Source organism: Neoarius graeffei, chromosome 18 (genome assembly GCF_027579695.1).
Source record: "Neoarius graeffei isolate fNeoGra1 chromosome 18, fNeoGra1.pri, whole genome shotgun sequence".
In the NCBI taxonomy this organism is placed as follows: Eukaryota; Metazoa; Chordata; class Actinopteri; order Siluriformes; family Ariidae; genus Neoarius; species Neoarius graeffei.
Window position 1 is genome coordinate 46,573,295 of NC_083586.1, and position 22,310 is coordinate 46,595,604.

Below are 22,310 nucleotides of genomic sequence, written 5' to 3' on the forward strand. Positions count from 1 at the left end.
GTTTGAACAGCCCGCCATGATATTAATTTTATCCAATCAGAATGCACGTTCATTTTCTCTGCGTAACACTCATGACGTATGTATGTGCCCAGTTGTGTTGGCTCATTGAAGTTGGGACTAGCACGTGTGAATCGGAAAGTAGGATGAATTGTAAGTGATCGGCTACACAAACTGGTTCAAACTGGTACCCTTCTAAGCCATAGCCTGCTTGCAGTGTGTCTTGCGGGATCTCTTCGTATGATTCGACAGAGCTGTCGCTTTCACTTGATGCGCCCGACGCCATGATTACACGCTTCTCTCCTAGTGCAGTGGGTAGGGCTGACGTCACGGTCTTTTAAAAATGGCGACTCTTGTGCCGTTTAGCGTACCGACTATTATATTTACAATTACCAAGATATTTCGTTGTTTTCTAGTATATAAATTTGATAGAATACTTAAGAATACGTTACTTTGTCACATCAGCAACTGTATATATTATATTTGGTACCCCTTTAAAGAACAGATAGGCATGTGTAATAGTTTGTATTATCACAAGATTAAGTGTAGCTTTAAGCAGGGCTGGGAGAAACAAATGAAGTGATTCTCGGAGAGGACGTTTTTTTATTTTTGACAATTCAGAATCCACTACTTCCATAGTGCTTTTAAATATAAGGCTGTAAGCTTTGTGTTAGTTGTCTCTAATATTTATGTCCCAATATCTTGACCACATTTTAGGATGAAAATAATCATTTTAGATATGTTATTTTATATTGAAAAATTAGCTGTCTCAGAGAGGACATTTTTTTGACACAATTACATATTAATTTGATCAAAATAGTCTGAAAACTTACTGGCATTCAACATTAAAACTTAACTATGTTTCCAATGATATGGAACCAAATATGTGTTTTATGGTATAAAGAATGATGTAAGTGCATCCCTTTTGGAGCTACCTGTGGTCAAAAAAGCACTTTTTCTAAATGACACAATTAATTATGCTAAATATGACATATATTGCCATACATTCACCAAAAATAACGTTATCACCAAATTTTTTTTGCATGGTAAATAGAGCGATCACAGGGCTACAATAAACAACCAAGTTTATTTAGTCAAGCCTTTTGATATTGAAGTGTTAAATGTGATTTTTAGCTTGCGTACCCTGATTGTAAAACAACCCTTTAGTACTTTTTGAGTATCTGTACTTTACTTGAGTATTTTTATTTTTTTTTTGGAAACTCATGACTTTAACTTCACTACATTTGAAAGGCAAATACTGTACTTTTCACTCCACTACATTTCTATCAGGGTCCTCGTTACTCGTTACTATGAAGCAGCTTTGAAAGTTGATGTTTTTTTCTTTTCTTTTCTAAAACATGATGGTTTTTCCACAGGTGACACTGAGACAGCCCATCAGTAATCACTAGGGTCACATTACATCCATAGACTGTACAAAATCAAGCTCAATTATTTCTCGGTAGCATTATTTAAACACGATCAGTTGATGGCAGAATGGAAGGAGGCGGTTCTTCTAGAGAATGTACTCACCCATGGCCCATGTTTCAGTTTTCTGAAAGGATTAAAGACTTGTTTCATTTTAAATGTTTGCTGAAAATGAACCACATCACAGCCTACAAAAACTCGCCATCCAACCTGCAGAAGCATCTTGAGGTATATAAATGTTTTGTTCCAAGAGAAAGCTTGCAACGAAGTTGTCTGTGCTTTTAGAGCTAGCGATAACATTGCAATAGCTATGCAGTCTGGTTAGTCAAATGACTTTCTACGGATTTGCCCGCCAAGTTGTCCATGGCTAACATTAACACATAGCTAGGACACTGTTAGTTAGCATGTAAAAACGGAGTTACGCTAACATGAATAACGTTAACTTATCTGAAGTCCTTTCAGAAATATGTTTTAGCATAATCTTGCCAAATAAACAAAATGTAGAAATCTTTATTTTCTAGTAGCATTAGCTACCCAATATGATTTCAAGTTTGAAAAAGGTTTGCTAGCATGTCAGGTTTCACTGACTAGCTAGCTTAACGTTAAACCACCATGATGGCACGGCATGCGTTCATTTTGTGAATTCACATTTCTGTCTTTGGTAACGGCGTTAGGTTTTGTAAGTGCTGTGGCAATAATAATGCGTTGACAGAAAATGTACTTTTAATACTTAAGTATTTTCAAAAGCAAGTACTTCAGTACTTTAACTTAAGTAAAAAATTGATTGTACAACTTTCACTTGTATCGGAATAACATTTGACCAGTGGGATCTGTACTTTCACATACATGTCAAGTTATACGGTTTCCCCGTATTTTGTACGGGAAAATGCAATTTTTTGGCTAATACGGCGTACACTGATTTTCATACGGGAAAATCACGTTTTGTATCAGAGATTTTTCCGTTACTCCGAGAAAATTTTCTGAGCATCCACCATTTATTTTTTCAAACACGTGTGCCCGATGAAATGGAACTATTTTCGATTTATGTGGTTTTATAGTTGCATGTGGTTTTCTCGGTCATTTAAGTACATCGGCTTGGACTGCCCAGACTTCTGTGACGGCTGCAGAAGTTATGTTCTGCCAATTTCCCGTGGAACACAACATCCCCCTGACTGTGGCAGACCATTTTTTGCAGCTAGCGAAAAAAAAAAAGTTTCTCAATTCAAAGACTGCACAGATAAGAATTTGTTTGTTTATTTATTTATTTTTTTAACTTTTTACTGTTTGCATGTAGGAAAGCTTCCTCCATTATGATGATAATTTAGGGAGGCGATACTGGGAGTCGCCGTTTATACAATGGCAAGTGTAGTTACCTGGCGATTTCTGGTTTCGTTTCCCTCAACATTTTAATTGCTGATAGACATTATATGTAGACGCAGATGACCAACACCCGTTACTACCATCAGTCGTCAGTAAACTGGAAAAGTATTGAATGACGAGTAATGGTGGTAATGACCGTTGGTAACCTGTCTCGAAAATGTGTAGTAGGGGATGGAAGCAATTTAACACCATCTACATGTTTGCCGTGCTCTGATTTTCTTTTATTGTCCAGGAAAATAATAGATGTGTATTGGGGAAAGGTCTTCGATGTAAAAACTGCTCTGGATGTTGCCAGGTTGCCAATGCTGAAACAACTTTTTACTGCTTTGCTGTGCCTCCCACAGAGCAATGCAGATAGCGAGAGGGCTTTTTCATTGGTTAGGAAAATTCATACTGAGGACAGAAAAAATCTGGCTGTAGACACATTAACTGCATATCTGCAGATTAAAATGAACTGTGATGAGGAGCTACAACTGCTACCCAAGCAGTGATATTATAGCTAGTGCCAAATCTGCAACATCTTTGTACAGCAAAGAACGCTCCAAAAAATTTAAATTCTTGTTATAAATTACTGGGAGGGGCGGCACGGTGGTGTAGTGGTTAGCACTGTCGCCTCACAGCAAGAAGGTCCTGGGTTCGAGCCTCGGGGCCGGCGAGGGCCTTTCTGTGTGGAGTTTGCATGTTCTCCCCGTGTCTGCGTGGGTTTCCTCCGGGTGCTCCGGTTTCCCCCACAGTCCAAAGACATGCAGGTTAGGTTAACTGGTGACTCTAAATTGACCGTAGGTGTGAATGTGAGTGTGAATGGTTGTCTGTGTCTATGTGTCAGCCCTGTGATGACCTGGCGACTTGTCCAGGGTGTACCCTGCCTTTCACCCATAGTCAGCTGGGATAGGCTCCAGCTTGCCTGCGACCCTGTAGAAGGATAAAGCGGCTAGAGATAATGAGATGAGATGAAATTACTGGGAAGATTTTAAATTTAACTTCATAATTTATTAATATTTTCACTTATCCTTGTTTACATAATATACTTGATGTAGTTCAGTCATCTTTAGTTGGCTCGAACACTGCTTGTGGTGTCGACACTTTTTTTTTTTTCTCAAATGGAACTTTTACTAACTGTGACATGATTATATATAATTTATTACATGTAACCTACTATTTTAATTAACATACCTACTTAGTACTGCTGTTATATTTCAAGTAATTTTCTTTGGCGGAATGTACAGTAATATTGTCGGTGATGTCAACACTTGTCAAATAGAACTTTGTGTAATTTTTATGAACTATTTAATATTCATACATTTTATTTGCAAAATTTACATCAATAATTCTGGTATTACTGATACAATGTATATTAAATAATTAAGTTTATAGTTCAGTCATTCTCTTTAGTTGATAATTGTTTACTTGACTGGACATATAGTCCTTTTTAATTCAGTTGTTTTCTCTGGGATCTAAAATTTCTTTTTATTCACTACATGCTTATTTGATCCCTTTAACTTGATGCAGTGTGATAAATACGCCGATTAGATTAGATTCACTTTATTCATCCTACATCGGGGATTATTCACGTGTTACAGTAGCAAGAAAAAGTCAAACAGATAACAAATAAAACTGAAATAAAAATTAGACAAACGAAGGATTAAATACAGAGGGCTATTTGCATTATCTACCGTGAAAAAGTATAGAAAAATTGCCTTATTGAGAGGCTTGGAAAAATTGCACATTACAGGTAGACTCTGTGTGTGTGTGTGTGTGTGTGTGTGTGTGTGTGTGTATATATATATATATATATATATATATATATATATATATATATATATATATATAATATGCACACACATACATAAATTATCTCATCTCATTATCTCTAGCCGCTTTATCCTGTTCTACAGGGTCGCAGGCAAGCTGGAGCCTATCCCAGCTGACTACGGGCGAAAGGCGGGGTACACCCTGGACAAGTCGCCAGGTCATCACAGGGCTGACACATAGACACAGACAACCATTCACACTCACATTCACACCTACGGTCAATTTAGAGTCACCAGTTAACCTAACCTGCATGTCTTTGGACTGTGGGGGAAACCGGAGCACCCGGAGGAAACCCACGCGGACACGGGGAGAACATGCGAACTCCACACAGAAAGGCCCTCGCCGGCCACGGGGCTCGAACCCGGACCTTCTTGCTGTGAGGCGACAGCGCTAACCACTACACCAGCGTAAGTATGCATAAAAATAGTTTAAGGCCTATAATATTGCACATAATAATTGCATCGATGAGAGATGGCAGAGGTAGTAGTGGTGAAGTAGTGCAAATATAACGACAAACAGGTTATTGGTGCTACGTTACAAGTTGTGGGTGTTATACAGTCTGACAGCAGCAGGTATGAATGACCTGCGGTATCTCTCCTTCTTACACCGTGGGTCTAGCAGTCTACTACTAAACGAGCTGCTTAAAGCCCCCACAGTCTCATGTAGGGGGTGAGGGGGGTTATCCATGATTGAGGTCAGCTTGGCTAACATCCTCCTCTCACCCACCTCCTCAATGGAGTCCAGTTCTACTACAATAGAAGTGTATAATGTGGAATAAAACAATCGGTGCTTTGGATGATATATTGGAATTTTTTCTCGTGTATAAGGGCTCATGGGTGTATGTAAGGGAAAAGTACAGATTTTGTAAGGGCATGGGGAACTAAAGGTTGACATGTACCGTATGCTTTCACTTAAGTAATGGAGTTGGGTACTTTGTCCACCTCTGAAGAAATAAGTTTATGTTATGTCCAACACAATTCTCAGTAACCTTTTGAGTTGTTAACTCATTTATGTCCTGCTGTAGCTACTAATCCAAGAGTTTTAAAGTGAATTAAACACAAAAGATTGTGCAATGATGATATATTTAAGCATATACATACTGTATGTGTGGAACTTTTTTTTTCTTTAAGGGAAAACAGCAAAAGTTTAACTAGTAATGTCAACATGTCCAAATCAATACTGTTCACTGTCTCACTATTGCACAAGAGTGTTATAAACCAACAGACCAAAGATGAGATCTCTGGCTTTATTGGCTGTTTTAATATATTTTCATTGCGTTCTGAGAAAATGTTTTTGTACATCAGAACAGTAAGTACACTTTTTCATACTTTGCTCCTCCATTTCTCTTTCCCGGTTTAATAAACCCTTGTCAGTTTGATTCTGTCCTACAGATCATACCGAAAACTGAGATCGGCCATGTTTCGTGTGAGGTTTTACCGAGAGCTTTGTTTGTAGAATTTGTGGAAAGTTTGATTATTGATGTGAAACAGACATGAATACATGCAAGATGCTTAAGGTTCATATTGGAAAGGAGTTCACGGTTGCACAAACTACTCTACTGTAACCAAATGTGTTATATCTACAAATGCCTCAGTCATGATGTCACAGATCTTTGTGCAAAAACATCTTGATCTGAATTCCATGGTTTTGCTTTTCTTCTATAAATCAGAAACAAAGTTCTGTCCATCACTGCTACAACGCAGGACCAAGTGAGCCTACTGCAGAATATATCCAGCCATAATGAGGCACGTACTGCACACACACACACACACACACACACACACACGAGTATGTACATTCAGCTCCTTAAAGTACATATGTAAGGAATAAACCACTTGGAGTCTTGCTTTTGTCGGAAAAAAGAAATCAACGATAGAGTAGTGTGACGCAAAGCACAACCACGTGTAGCATCCTGCTGTTGATTATTTTCCAATAAGATCAGATCCTAAACATCTGAAAGCATTTTAATCCTTTTATACCACATCGATTTCCAGCTATCTTTAATAAATAGAAATGGATTTCTTGTTTATTAAAGAATGACACCTCGTACTTTTTACCATTTATTTTTACATTTAATGTTGTTGAATATATGGCGGCACGGTGGTGTCGTGGTTAGCACTGTCGCCTCACAGCAAGAAGGTTCTGGGTTTGAGCCCAGTGGCTGACGAAGGCCTTTCTGTGTGGACTTTGTATGTTCTCCCCGTGTCCGCGTGGGTTTCCTCCGGGTGCTCCGGTTTCCCCCACAGTCCAAAGACATGCAGCTTAGGTAAAATACCCAGCCACTGGGATTGCACAAGCCAGTACATACTTGATACTGGTCCCAACCCTGGTGTAAAACCTATGCCAAATCAAATATGTAGAACAGATCTGCTGTAGCGACCCCTAACAGGAACAGCTGAAAAAAGACAAAGAATGTCGTTGAACGTCTGAGAAGCAAGTTAGTTTCTGTTATAACCTCTGTTCTCGTACCAGTGTCTCTTGTTTTTTCTGTCCTGAAGTTAATAAGACAAAATAGAGTTTACTGAGTATGTCAAATTTTCGAGCATACAGTAGAGTCCGGCGGCACGGTGGTGTAGTGGTTAGCGCTGTCGCCTCACAGCAAGAAGGTCCTGGGTTCGAGCCCCGGGGCCGGCGAGGGCCTTTCTGTGCGGAGTTTGCATGTTCTCCCCGTGTCCGCGTGGGTTTCCTCCGGGTGCTCCGGTTTCCCCCACAGTCCAAAGACATGCAGGTTAGGTTAACTGGTGACTCTAAATTGAGCGTAGGTGTGAATGTGAGTGTGAATGGTTGTCTGTGTCTATGTGTCAGCCCTGTGATGACCTGGCGACTTGTCCAGGGTGTACCCCGCCTTTCGCCCGTAGTCAGCTGGGATAGGCTCCAGCTTGCCTGCGACCCTGTAGAAGGATAAAGCGGCTAGAGATAATGAGATGAGATGAGACAGTAGAGTCCAAGATTAAAATTAAAATAGCAAGGAGAAAAGAAAGACTTTTTAGGATGTTCAAGTACTCAGAACAATCATCATTGTGTATGTCAGTATCCATAATGCAACAGCATCCATCTGAGCCTTCATCCAATGTACTGCACTGCGTTTTAAACTTCTGACCCGTGTAAAGCATGAAAGTGGATGATATACAATTTCTGTGTCATTAATATGGGTTTACTGTGTAATGCTGTGGATCAGACGGAGCTGTGGCAGCCGGTGTCTCCCAGTCACATCACAGTGAACACAAATGTCCATCTGTACGTCCAATCCAGCAGCATGACACGAGTCACTGAGCTGCTAAACACACATGGATTCACCTTCAGGTAAAGCAGCTTTCTTCAAGAAATCCTGCTGAGTTATATTCTAATGTAACTCTGATCTCAGAGTATCTGACACAAATGCTGCAAAGACTGTGAACTGAATCTCAGACATGTTGTGGTTTGTGCAGAGTCATGTTGGAGAACACGCAGCATCTGATCCAGGAACAGACCCAGAACAACACGGGAGATCCCAAGAGCGGCGGCACAAATTATGAAAGATATTACTCTTTAGAAGACGTAAGTCAAGAATTTAATTGAACATGTTAACGTCAGAAAGAAAGAAAGTCAAGTCAAGTTTATTTGTATCGCGCTTTTAACAATAAACATTGTCGCAAAGCAGCTTTACAGAATTTGAACGACTTAAAACATGAGCTAATTTTGTCCCTAATCTATCCCCAATGAGCAAGCCTGTGGTGACGGACGGTGGCAAGGAAAAACTCCCTCAGACGACATGAGGAAGAAACCTCGAGAGGAACCAGACTCAAAAGGGAACCCATCCTCATTTGGGCAACAAGAGACAGCATGACTATAACATTAACAGTTTTAACATGAAGTCAGTTTCGTTGATGTTGTAACTCTTCATTGATGGAAACTTGAGTGCAAAACTGTTCATGACAACTGCAGTCCTAAAGTTAGCAAGTTAACTGTAGTCCTCAGCCATAAAAGCATTACTGTAAGAGTCCAGAGCGTCCTCCAGGTGTAACCCTCAACTGTCCTCATGGGGCCGTCCTCTACAGGAGCGATGCGATAAAACCCCAACCAAAAAGAAAGAAAGAAATTGTATTACTCAGTCGTTATGAGAGTTGTGTTCATTTGATCATTTCATGTTTTTATCCAGATTTATCATTGGGTCAATATAACAAGCCAAAGCCATCCCAACATGACCAAACTCATTCTGATTGGCTCGTCATTCGAGAAAAATCCACTTTATGTCTTGAAGGTAAATTTTGTCGATTTTATTTCTTATTCCTTCAAGGAAATACTGTACAACTCAAACAAGACTTCCAACATGAAACAGCACGGTTCATCTTTTTCATGTTTTATTAACAATTAATCCTTTAGAAGAAGGGCTCCTTTAAACTCTAGCTGGTTTTACAAGTCTAGATAAGCCAAAAGAATCAGATTTCTAGATGATTCATTTGAACGAACGTTCGTTTGTGTTGTAGCTGTCAGGAAGACGAGGCCCAGTGGATAAAGCCATGTGGATGGATTGTGGGATTCATGCCAGAGAGTGGATCTCACCTGTTTTTTGCCTTTGGTTCATCAAATATGTAAGATTTACCTAGCTTTCTAGGAACAAATTCAAGCACAATATTGTTTTTAAAATGATTATTTAAGACATTCTAGGGCTGCGTACCTAAACGTAACATCAGGTACAGGTACACGTACCGGTACAGAGGTTTAGGTACAGGTCCGGACCTGTACCTGAACAATTTGACAAATTAACATGTGTTCTTCTGAACTTCTTCAATAATGACAGAAACATTAATAAACTGTTGACAACTTGTCAGTATCTTTATTCAAAGAAAACGGAACATAACTAGGCTTCCTACCTCACTTCTCAGTCACCCTCTCAGTCTCACACTTAGTTAACTTGGGACAAAAAGTCATAAGTTGTCTCACAGCGAGACAACTTGTGTTCTGGCCCCCTGAAAGCTTTGTTACGTGATCCCAGACCTGACTGGTCTTCCCACGTGGCATGACAAACAAATTCACTCGGCGCAGTCCGCGGCCTTTAACTTGCGCGGCAAAATTACACAAAGCAACAAAGGCCGCCAATGCCAGCAAAGGAAAAATGGCTGACCTGCTTTTGAGTCTTTTTGACCAATCAGAACGCTGGATCAGCCAAGCTCTCGCAATGTCTCGTGAGACTGTGGCGAGAGGATCTCAAATCAAAGATGGCTCTGATTTCAAGTTTCAGCGCGGCATTTTACGTCTTTTCCAGTGCTAAATTTTCATCTTTGTGGTAGGATTTGCGCATCTTCAGTCACAAAATAAGCAGATACTTGGTGTAAATTTATATCGGTACAGTACCGGTACTTCATGATCCGGTATTTTGGACCTGTACCGAATCGATTTTCACGGTACAGTACCGGTACGCAGCCCTAACACATTCTTCTTCTTGACGTCTCCTTATCACCAAGAGGTCAAAGCAAGTGGTAAATAATGTTGCTGAAACACATTTCTGTATCTTGTTATTAATAAGCTTGCAACCTCTTTAGAACCAGATTTTCAGTACCAAAGCAAAAGTTTTTTGCACTCTTGGGTGTCTTTTGTTTCCTCACGAACGAGAGTCGAACTTTACTCAAGCTTATCAAATATCAGTCCTTAAATGGTTATTTTATGTGGAAATGACAACATATTACATTACGTAATATTCAAGTTATTCCACGAAATCGAGTCGTACATGAGCCGATAGTCGACGAGGCGCAGAGCGCCGGGTTGGCTTTCAGCCATGTACGACAAGATTGAGTGGAATAACTGTTTTATTCTATCCACATTCACTGGATTTTGAGAAACAGAGCATTTTTATTTTTTGCAAATTCAGTCGATAAAAACTTTAAACAAGATGGCTGACAAAATCATTTCCGCTTAGAATGTAAACAAGTTGGCGAAATGACAGGAGCAATTTGTGAAAAATCTTACAATAATAATAAAAAAAGATACAGTACGTTTTTACCATCAAATATTTTCATTCCATATTTTGTTGCTTTTTTGTATTTTTTGGGGGGGGCTTGTTTTCAAGTAGAGTTTTATTTTGTCCTCGATTGGTTTAGCAACGTGTTCTGCCATTTTGTTTTTCTCTACTCATGGTATATGAGCTGATAGTCTAGTAGTAGTGTAGCCAATCAGAGCACGCGATTGCTCATATCCAGTGAATGTAGATCAAATAATACATTAGGATAGATAGATAGATAGATAGATAGATAGATAGATAGATAGATAGATAGATAGATAGATAGATAGATATGTCTTAAGATTTTTTTGTCTGGTCAACTGCCTAAACACGCCTTAAGTGGAAAAATGGATAATATTTCATGGCTTCCTCTCAAAGCAGTATTAAAAACACAACTTTATATGAAATTTGTTTCTGGTAAAAATCTGATTTTCTGAGATGAAACCCCTCACAATTGTAAGTAAAACAGTGTATGTTGTCCTTGTCCTTCCTCAGGCTCTTACATTTTACAAGGAAAACCGCGACATCACCACAATGCTGGACAAGATGGACATTTACATCTTACCAGTCATGAATCCAGATGGTTACAAGTACACATGGACGACAGTAAGACCTTTGTGTCTTACATATAGAATTTTTGAAATTATGTTAAAATGCGGGCAGCACGGTGGTGTAGTGGTTAGCGCTGTCGCCTCACAGCAAGAAGGTCCGGGTTCGAGCCCCGTGGCCGGCGAGGGCCTTTCTGTGCGGAGTTTGCATGTTCTCCCCGTGTCCGTGTGGGTTTCCTCTGGGTGCTCCGGTTTCCCCCACAGTCCAAAGGCATGCAGGTTAGGTTAACTGGTGACTCTAAATTGACCGTAGGTGTGAATGTGGGTGTGAATGGTTGTCTGTGTCTATGTGTCAGCCCTGTGATGACCTGGCGACTTGTCCAGGGTGTACCCCGCCTTTCGCCCGTAGTCAGCTGGGATAGGCTCCAGCTTGCCTGCGACCCTGTAGAACAGGATAAAGCGGCTACAGACAATGAGATGAGATGAGATGTTAAAATGCTTTAAATAGTAGTAATTTGACATCATACTGTAACAGATAGTAACATAATAAAAATAGCTCAGAAGTGGTTCTATCATCACACTATAGGAACCGAAGGTAATTTCTAAATATTATTTACTTGCACAGAGTTGTAACTCATCAGGCAAGAAACACGTCCAATCAAGTTAGTGTTGAACACATGATGGACAAGTGTAAGCGCATTTCAATATAATATAGTTTTAATATACAGTATTTTTGTGATGATGGTAAAAATATTGGTTATTGGGCACAAATCTCATAACACCAACAAAACAGAAAACAGAACTATAATGCAGCAAACTACACAAAGCAATCATAACAAGCCCCAAATTAAACAAAGATATGGGTTAAGAGGTGAATGACAAGCTCATGGCAAAAAGTTAAGTCTTCACAACATGAATAGTGAAGGAGAAACAAGCTCCAGGTGATGGGGACACAATGGGAGACATGGGAGAGTATATACATTTTGTTGTCTAAATATAGACCTTGTTGTTGGTCATGTTAATGCTTTGCTTCAGCACTGTGTGTCGGGTCTTACTGTACAGAACCGCATGTGGAGGAAGAACCGGTCAGTGAGGGAGGACAGTGTCTGTGTCGGAGTCGACCTGAACAGGAACTTTGATGCCAACTGGTGCAGTGAGTGATAAACCCTGGAATTCCTACACTGTAATTCTTCACTTCAGGCATTAATGACAAACTACTACTACTAATAATAATAATTTCAATTTATATAGCGCCTTTCTCAAAACCCAAGCTCGCTTTACAATTATAGGGAACAAACAAATAAATAATTAAAAAAAAAAAGTCTACCAAATATGCCGCTTTTCCACTACAAACGCGGCTGAGTCGGGCTGAGCCGTGCCGTGCTGAGTCGGGCTGAGTGGGGCTGTTGGCGTTGCATTTCGACTACAACCGCGCTGTGGACACATTGGGTGGAGTTAGCGAAAGTGGGTGGACGTCAGGTGATGTCGTTAAGCAGCGCAAACAGTGACATCAGTGATCTTTTAAGCGGTAGTCTCACGACCCGAATAGTAAACAATAAACATGGAGGACATGGAGTCGTTAGTGTTGCTGGTCTTGGTGCTGTGGCTTGTTGTCACCGACAACGCGGACAGATACTGCCAAGAGCGTATAGATGAGGCGAGGCGCATAAGGCTTCAGAAATTCTCGTAATTCGTAATTATTCTCCTTCCGGGTTTGCAGTGTTTACAGATCCCAGCGCGCTCGCGGGGCGTGTGTGGGCATGTGAGGACACTCCTCCTCACCAATCAGTGCACAGGGGAGTGTCTGCTCACGCCCCCAACCTCACTCGGCACGGCTTGGCTCGCTTCAGCCCCACTCCAAAACGGTGCGAGTTTTAGGGGCTAAGCAGGGCTGAAGCGAGCTGAGTCGTGCTGGTTTTTGGTAGTCGAAACGCGAGCCGTGTCGGGCTGAAGTGAGCTGAAGCGAGCTGAAGTGAGCTGAAAAAGGGTAGTGGAAAAGGGCCAATAGAGGCCAGGATGTCATTCCAATGGTGTAGCAGCCACAGTCCCACCAAAAGGCGCACAAAAACAAGTCCCACGCCACCAGCACAGCCGCCGTGTCGCCGCCAGCAACATCACTCGGAACAGCACACCATGGATCCACAAAGCGAGCACAGAAGCACCGCCACGCAGAGCGTCGGTACGTCCCAAACCGCCTGCACAGCCACTGCGACGCCACCGAGCAACATCACTCGGAACACCACGCCAAGCAATAAAGCACTGCTGCACAGAGCACTGGACAACCACGATGTTAAAATGAGCAACGAGCTCACTGCAGTCCATAGTGAGGAGCACAGGCATCACCCACGACGAACCAAGGCCTGGAGGGAACAGACGCCCAAAACTGGGTCCGGAGCTACAGCACAACCAGAGGACAAAAACACTCAAAGAAACATCAAACTACACAAACATAAAAAAAGAGAGAGAGAAAAGAAAATAAAAAAGCTCCGGTGAGAAGCGGCAGCCAGAATGTGCATGATGTACTCTCAACCGGAAACGGAAAAAAACAATATATTAATATATTAACATGTACATATTGCTATGATACAGTGTGTGGTCACATTAACCTCGATTCATTACATTAGATTAGATTAAGATAGATAAATACTTGCTTACATACTTTTACTTACTTTACTGACTTTGTTACTTAGTTACTTACTTGCTTACTTTCTTTCTTACTTATTTACTTTACTTACTTCGTTACTTACTCACCTTACTTGCTTACTTACTTTTCTTACTTATTTACTTACCTTACTTGCTTGCTTACTTACTTACCTTACTTACTTACCTTACTTGCTTACTTAGTTAACTTACTTATTTACTTACTTTACTTGCTTGCTTATTTACTTTACTTACTTACCTTACTTGCTTACTTACTTTACTTACTTATTTACTTACTTTACTTGCTTGCTTGCTTACTTACTTTACTTACTTACCTTACTGACTTTGTTACTTAGTTACTTACTTGCTTAATTGCTTACTTTACTTACTTGCTTACTTACTTGCTTATTTATTTTACTTTCTTACCTTACTTGCTTACTTACTTAACTTACTTATTTACTTACTTGCTTATTTACTTTACTTACTTACCTTACTTGCTTACTTAGTTAATTTACTTATTTACTTACTTTACTTGGTTGCTTATTTACTTTACTTACTTATTTACCTTACTTTACTTACTTACCTTACTGACTTTGTTACTTAGTTACTTACTTGCTTAATTGCTTACTTTACTTACTTGCTTACTTTACTTACTTTACTTACTTGCTTATTTATTTTACTTTCTTACCTTACTTGCTTACTTACTTAACTTACTTATTTACTTACTTTACTTGCTTGCTTATTTACTTTACTTACTTACCTTACTGGGCGGCACGGTGGTGTAGTGGTTAGCGCTGTCGCCTCACAGCAAGAAGGTCCTGGGTTCGAGCCCCGGGGCCGGCAAGGGCCTTTCTGTGTGGAGTTTGCATGTTCTCCCCGTGTCCGCGTGGGTTTCCTCCGGGTGCTCCGGTTTCCCCCACAGTCCAAAGACATGCAGGTTAGGTTAACTGGTGACTCGAAATTGACCGTAGGTGTGAATGTGAGTGTGAATGGTTGTGTGTGTCTATGTGTCAGCCCTGTGATGACCTGGCGACTTGTCCAGGGTGTACCCCGCCTTTCGCCCGTAGTCAGCTGGGATAGGCTCCAGCTTGCCTGCGACCCTGTAGAAGGATAAAGCGGCTAGAGATAATGAGATGAGATGAGACTTACCTTACTTGCTTACTTACTTTACTTACTTATTTACTTACTTTACTTGCTTGCTTGCTTACTTACTTTACTTACTTACCTTACTGACTTTGTTCCTTAGTTACTTACTTGCTTAATTGCTTACTTTACTTACTTGCTTACTTACTTGCTTATTTATTTTACTTTCTTACCTTACTTGCTTACTTACTTAACTTACTTATTTACTTACTTGCTTATTTACTTTACTTACTTACCTTACTTGCTTACTTAGTTAATTTACTTATTTACTTACTTTACTTGGTTGCTTATTTACTTTACTTACTTATTTACCTTACTTTACTTACTTACCTTACTGACTTTGTTACTTAGTTACTTACTTGCTTAATTGCTTACTTTACTTACTTGCTTACTTTACTTACTTTACTTGCTTGCTTATTTACTTTACTTACTTACCTTACTTGCATACTTAGTTAATTTACTTATTTACTTACTTTACTTGCTTGCTTATTTACTTACTTACTTTACTTACTTATTTACTTACTTGCTTACTTTACTTACTTACCTTACTTGCTTGCTTATTTACTTTACTTACTTACCTGACTTGCTTACTTAGTTAATTTACTTATTTACTTACTTTACTTGCTTGCTTGCTTATTTACTTTACTTACTTTACTTACCTTGCTTGCTTATTTACTTTACTTACTTAGTTGCTTGCTTGCTTACTTTCTTATTTACTTAGTTGCTTGCTTACTTATTTACTTACTTACTTTGCTTACTTAGTTGCTTGCTTGCTTACTTACTTACTTTGCTTACTTAGTTGCTTGCTTGCTTACTTTAGTTATTTACTTGCTTAGTTACTCACTTACTCACTCACAATTGTCTGCTGTGAGGTTTTTGTTTGTCTTGCATTTGTATGTGTGTATCTGTGTGTCATATAAATTATTGGATGCCTTCATTTCCTCCGGGAAGAAAGAAAGAAAGAAAGAAAGAAAGAAAGAAAGAAAGAAAGAAAGAAAGAGAAAATTACTTTACTTACTTAGTTACTTAACTTAGTTACTTGCTTACTTTAAGTAAGTAAAGTAATTTACTTTACGTAGTTTACTTATATTCTTTCTTTCTTTCTTTCTTTCTTTCTTTCTTTCTTTCTTTCTTTCTTTCTTCCCTCCCTTCATCCTGAAGGAAATTAAGGGATCCAGTAGCTTATATGACACACAGATACATACATACAAATGCAAAACAAACAAAAACCTCACAGAAGACAATTATGAGTGAGTAAGTAAGTAAATTGCGAAAAACAAAAAACATCGAGTGAGTGACAGTTCTGTGGGTGGAAACATCTCGTTGATAAGAGAGATCAGAGGAAAATGGCCAGATCGTTTTGAGCTGCCAGGAAGGATATAGTAACTCGTATGAACACTCTTTACAACCATGGTGAGCAGAAAAGCATCTCAGCATGCAACAGCAGAAAACCACATTGAGTTCCACTTCTGCAGCCAAGAACAAGAATCTTAGAATCAAGAACAAGTTCCTATTAAAGTAGCCGGTGAGTGTAAGTGAGTTTGAATTGCACTGAAGTTCTCAGTACAGGGAGACATTTGAAGTATTTGTGATACCTACACATATAGTACAGATGCAGACGAAAAAGTTTAGATTGAAAAAGGAACACTGAAGTGCTCCTTTAGCTATAATCAAGATAAAAACTATTTTTAAACAAGCAAGAGCTGACATCCTCTTTTCTGATCAACCCTTCTTTTGCTCCCTAATTCTTCCATGATGAAGCGACGGGAGCGTCTAGCAACCCCTGTTCTAATATTTACTGTGGGCAGTATCCGGAGTCCGAGCCGGAGGTGCAAGCCGTGGCCAATTTCTTACGCTCCCACAAGGACTCTGTCAAACTTTACTTCTCCATCCATTCCTACTCGCAGATGCTGCTGTTTCCGTACTCCTACACAAAGGAGCAGGTCCCAAATTACACTGAGCTGGTGAGGGTTAACACACAAACCTTTTTACACAAATACCTTTTTTAAGTATCTGTGTTTACAAGGGAATATTCATCTGTATTTCATCTGTTTTCAACTATTCCTTTAATACTGATGTTAAATAGACAGAGGGACCTTGATAAACTTTTCAGTGTGTGTGTGTGTGTGTGTGTGTGTGTTCCCTGGCAGAATAAGCTTGTCCAGGAGGCATCCTCGAAAATACATCGGTATTACAAAAATGTGTATCGCTATGGTTCTGGAGCACAAACAATATGTAAGCTTATTACCTATTTTAAGATATGTTCATTATGCTGAAAAAAGGTTGAGTTGTTTTTTTTTTTAATAGTGTCCATCTGATGGGCAATAAAGATTTTTTGCTGATATATACACTACCGTTCAAAAGTTTGGGGTCACCCAGACCATTTTGTGTTTTCCATGAAAAGTCACACTTTTATTTACCACCATAAGTTGTAAAATGAATAGAAAATATAGTCAAGACATTTTTCTGGCCATTTTGAGCATTTAATCGACCCCACAAATGTGATGCTCCAGAAACTCAATCTGCTCAAAGGAAGGTCAGTTTTATAGCTTCTCTAAAGAGCTCAACTGTTTTCAGCTGTGCTAACATGATTGTACAAGGGTTTTCTAATCATCCATTAGCCTTCTGAGGCAATGAGCAAACACATTGTACCATTAGAACACTGGAGTGAGAGTTGCTGGAAATGGGCCTCTATACACCTATGGAGATATTGCACCAAAAACCAGACATTTGCAGCTAGAATAGTCATTTACCACATTAGCAATGTATAGAGTGGATTTCTGATTAGTTTAAAGTGATCTTCATTGAAAAGAACAGTGCTTTTCTTTCAAAAATAAGGAAATTTCAGTGACCCCCAACTTTTGAACGGTAGTATGCACCTTCCACCATCACTTCCACCATATCACATCCTGTTTTCTTTCTCATTAGATTTAGCTCCTGGGGGATCGGATGACTGGGCCTATGATCTAGGCATTAAATATTCGTTTACCTTTGAGCTGCAAGACAAAGGGCGGTACGGCTTCCTCCTTCCTCCAAGCTTGATCCCAGTTGCCTGCAATGAAGCTCTAGCAGGGGTCAAAACCATCGCTGTGCGTGTCCTTGAGAAACTTCAATGAATCAGTGCTTCAGCCTTAACAGCTAAAAAGTTCTCACTGCCCTCCATAGGTTTCATGTTATTTCTACTCTTAACACACTCAGGTCATAATAACATGCTTGATAAGGTGGACATACAGTACTGTGTGTGATGGAGTAGAAAAAACCTGAACCTGTGCTGTGCAGTGGTTCACCAGGCCTGCGTTCCAATACTGTTTTTAATACACCGTCATCGACTTTCCTTTGAGTTAATTTAAATAGTTGCACAAGGCTTTGGCGGTCTCGCCAACCAAGTCAGCATTGGCACAGCTTTCTCAGAGGAAATTCCCTTCATATTATTAAGAATAGCATTGAAATGCAGGAACTGTGATACTGTTGTGGAAATTTGCTCACCAGAGAGAATCAAAGGCCAAGGCGTTGCACAAAAATAGACTTTTATTCGTTAAATAATAAAAGCCGAGCATGATCTCGGTCATCAATCATAGGTTGTTGTTGTTGTTTTCACTCTATACAGTTCCAAAATATCACAGTTTATGCCATTTTTTTTGATAGTTAGCAGTTATTCCACAAAATCGAGTCGTACATAAGGTGATAGCTGACAAGGCGCGTAGCACTGAATTGGCTATAATCCATGTACAACGAGATTGAGAGGAATAATTGTTTTATTCTATCCACATTCACTGGATTTTAAGAAACAGCATTTTTATTTTTTGCAATTTGATAACTAAAAACTTTATACAAAACATCCGACAAAATCATATCTGCTTAGAATCAGTGTTCTCCACTATCGTTAATGACTCGGTGGCCCGCCGAGTCATAACGGCTAGAAGAGCTATTACCGCCGACTCATAAATGCGCCGTCGAGCCTTAATTTTTGGCCGCCCAGTCAAAAATAAATAAAAGTTTACTTCAAAGAAAAGTAAAAAAAAAAAACACGCCAATACAAACACCAAATACAAACACCAAAGTAATTCTCTGATCACAGATCGTTGATGCGCTTTACTTTACAATAAGTTCAACAGGGGCCCTTAACGCTTGCTCGCTCACTTGTCACTACGCATGTGTAGTGCGGCGACGGAGGAGTGCGTGTCAGTTAAGTGGCTCCGATTGCCTCAGACCTCCGAGAGGAGTACGGTGGAAAGAAAAGACACATACTGCACATCAAATGAAAGGTAATTTTGTGTAGAATTCAAATAAAAACAAAGATATTCTATTCAATAAACATTTCAGTAACGGAGTGACAAAATAAATGTAAAGTCGGCTCCCAGTGTCAGAAGATTTTGCACAAAAGCAGCTACTTGCGAAATAAATAACATGCAACTTAGATGCCAGGAAATGGCATCTGAGGGGTTTCTTATTTAAAAAATTTCTGGTGCGAGGGGAGACACCCCCCTCACGAACCCCCCTCACGAACCCCCCGGCGACGGCCGCTCAATACTACCGCCGAGCTATAACTTCAGGTAGTGGAGAATACTGAGAATGTAAACAAATCGGTGAAATGACAGTAGCAATTTGTGAAAAATGCGATAATAATAATTCTTGAAAAATAAAAAGAGACGTTCTTAGCATCAAATACTTTTATTCCATATTTTGTTGCCTTTTTGGTGTGGGTTTTCTTCTTCTTCAGGGTTTTTTTTGCTGTTGGCAAACCAACTTAAAGGTGCATTACTGCCACCAACTGGGCTGGAGTGTGGAACAGGCGACATTGAAGAAAACAAAAACTTTATTCTTTTAGCCATTTCTGTTTCTTTTAAATACTTGATGACAATTTTTTGGGGTTTTGTTTTTGAGTAGAGTTTTTATTTCATCCTCGGTTGGTTCAGCAACACGCTCCGCCATTTTGTTTTTCTCTACGCACGGTATATGAGCTGATATCCTCGTAGTAGAGTAGCCAATCAGAGCACGCGATTGCTCATATCCAGTGAATATTGACAGAATAATGCCAGTTATCTAATTTGTTAACATATCTCACTATACCTCACCAACATCCTCTATTGAGCAGTAAATCTCATCGTTTCATACTTTGTATCCATCAGTATTTCCAAACAGTCCACTACATGACTACACGATTCAGAATGAATAACACACAATCAATTCAGAATGACTTGCAAAGCCAACACAACACACGATGCAGAATGAACAATATGCGATTCAGAATGACTATATTAAATAATATTTGGCAATAACAACCTTTCAGTAAAATCAGTCTCAATTTCATTACTCTGTTTACTTGTGTACTGTAATTATGATCATTCATAAATCAATGTATTGTTGCTTGTAATATTATCAACTTCATTTACTTTAATAAAATCAACGTCATTGTTTTGTTTAACATGAATAATTAAGCAGCGTGATTACATATAGGGCGGCACGGTGGTGTAGTGGTTAGTGCTGTCGCCTCACAGCAAGAAGGTTCTGGGTTCGAGCCCCGTGGCCGGCGAGGGCCTTTCTGTGTGGAGTTTGCATGTTCTCCCCGTGTCCACGTGGGTTTCCTTTGGGTGCTCCGGTTTCCCCCACAGTCCAAAGACATGCAGGTTAGGTTAACTGGTGACTCTAAATTGACCGTAGGTGTGAATGTGAGTGTGAATGGTTGTCTGTGTCTATGTGTCATCCCTGTGATGACCTGGCGACTTGTCCAGGGTGTACCCCGCCTTTCGCCCATAGTCAGCTGGGATAGGCTCCAGCTTGCCTGCGACCCTATTGGACAGGATAAAGCAGCTACAGATAATGATTAGATTAGATTCACTTTATTCATCCCACATTGGGGAAATTCATGTGTTACAGTAGCAAGAAAATGTCAAACAGATAACAAATAAAATTGAAATAAAAATTAGACAAACGAAGGATTAAATACAGAGGGCTATTTGCATTATCTACCGTGAAAAAGTATAGAAAAATTGCCTTATTGAGAGGCTTAGAAAAATTGCACATTACAGGTAGACTCTGTACTATATATACACACATATATACATAAATTTTATATATATATATATATATATATATATATATATATATATATATATATATATATATATATATATATATATAAAATATGCATAAAAATAGTTTAGGGCCTATATTAATTGCACATAATTGCATTGATGAGAGATGGCAGAGGTAGTAGTGGTGAAGTAGTGCAAATATAACGACAAACAGGTTATTGGTGCTACATTACAAGTTATGGATGGATGGATGGATGGATGGATGGATTACATATGAAAAACACTACAATACTGCACATGTAATATGGTATGATACTGGTCCAACACAGTACACACTTTCACAATAACTGCAATGATTACCAGTCATTCCCTATTAGTATAAAGTCCATTTGGCAGAAAAGAAAATAATAAAGCAAATTTTAAAAAAGCAAAGTTTCGCTGAGTTATTTTGTTGGTTAACTGTATAATTAATTTTTGTTTATTTTAAAACTATTTCCAAACTCAAATATACAACATCCAACTCACACAGCAAACACATAACATTATCCTAACATTAGCCTTTGTTACTCCTTAGGGGCTTCTTTGTTTTAATAACGTTGAGGAAACGTTCAGTTTAATTAACAAATTCAGCACTGCTCCTGAAATACTCTGGGAAACACCATGACCTTTTGCAATTCAGCAATGTTCACCAAAGGTTATTGTATATTTATTTGTAACTTAAAAACTAACCTTCCAGGAACATTCCCATAATATTCTCTGACAGGAAGTTTTTCATGTTCACCAAAGGTTTCTTTTAGGTTTTATGTTTATATACAAATGATTGTACAGTCAGCCATTAAGATAAATGTAGAATAAATCGATTGGCCCAATAGATTGGCCACTTTTTAAAATATTGTGTTGATCAGAAGGGAATAAATGTTGTTTTATAGGCATTATTGTGTATTCTGCAAAGCTAATAATGAATCAGACTACAGAAAAAAAGTCCTAGGAGTAATACAACAATAATATTCTTGTAGTTACAACAGTAATACCTTAAACCAACTTTTGGTGACTGTTTCTTGTCTGTTGCAGTATAATCATAAGAGAGCGTTGTGTTTTAAAGTTCCCAGAAGTTTCCACAATAGCGCTGAATTAGTTAACCAAAATAGAACATTCCCAGAATGTTACGGAACCATTCTGTGTATGCAGGGCAAATAAGTTAAAAGCTATGGGAATGTTATGGGAATGTTAGAGGAACATATTTAAAGGTTATGGGAACGTTGTATACAGGGCAAATAATTTAAAGGTTATGAGAACGTTAGAAAAATGTTCTGTGTACGCGTATGCAGGGCAAATAATCTAAAGGTTATGGGA

At 39.2% G+C, this 22,310-nt stretch overlaps 1 protein-coding gene across 1 annotated transcript; it reads left to right on the forward strand.

Annotated features, from left to right (window-relative positions):
* Positions 1-5,827: 5,827 nt before the first annotated feature.
* Positions 5,828-18,038, forward strand: cpb2 (carboxypeptidase B2 (plasma)). Its single transcript, XM_060899536.1, has 11 exons — positions 5,828-5,922; positions 6,284-6,359; positions 7,793-7,917; positions 8,043-8,151; positions 8,753-8,854; positions 9,081-9,185; positions 11,087-11,197; positions 12,202-12,292; positions 16,684-16,892; positions 17,079-17,157; positions 17,851-18,038. The coding sequence occupies exons 1-11, from the start codon at positions 5,846-5,848 to the stop codon at positions 18,036-18,038; spliced, it is 1,272 nt and encodes a 423-aa protein (XP_060755519.1). The 5' UTR covers positions 5,828-5,845.
* Positions 18,039-22,310: the final 4,272 nt, after the last annotated feature.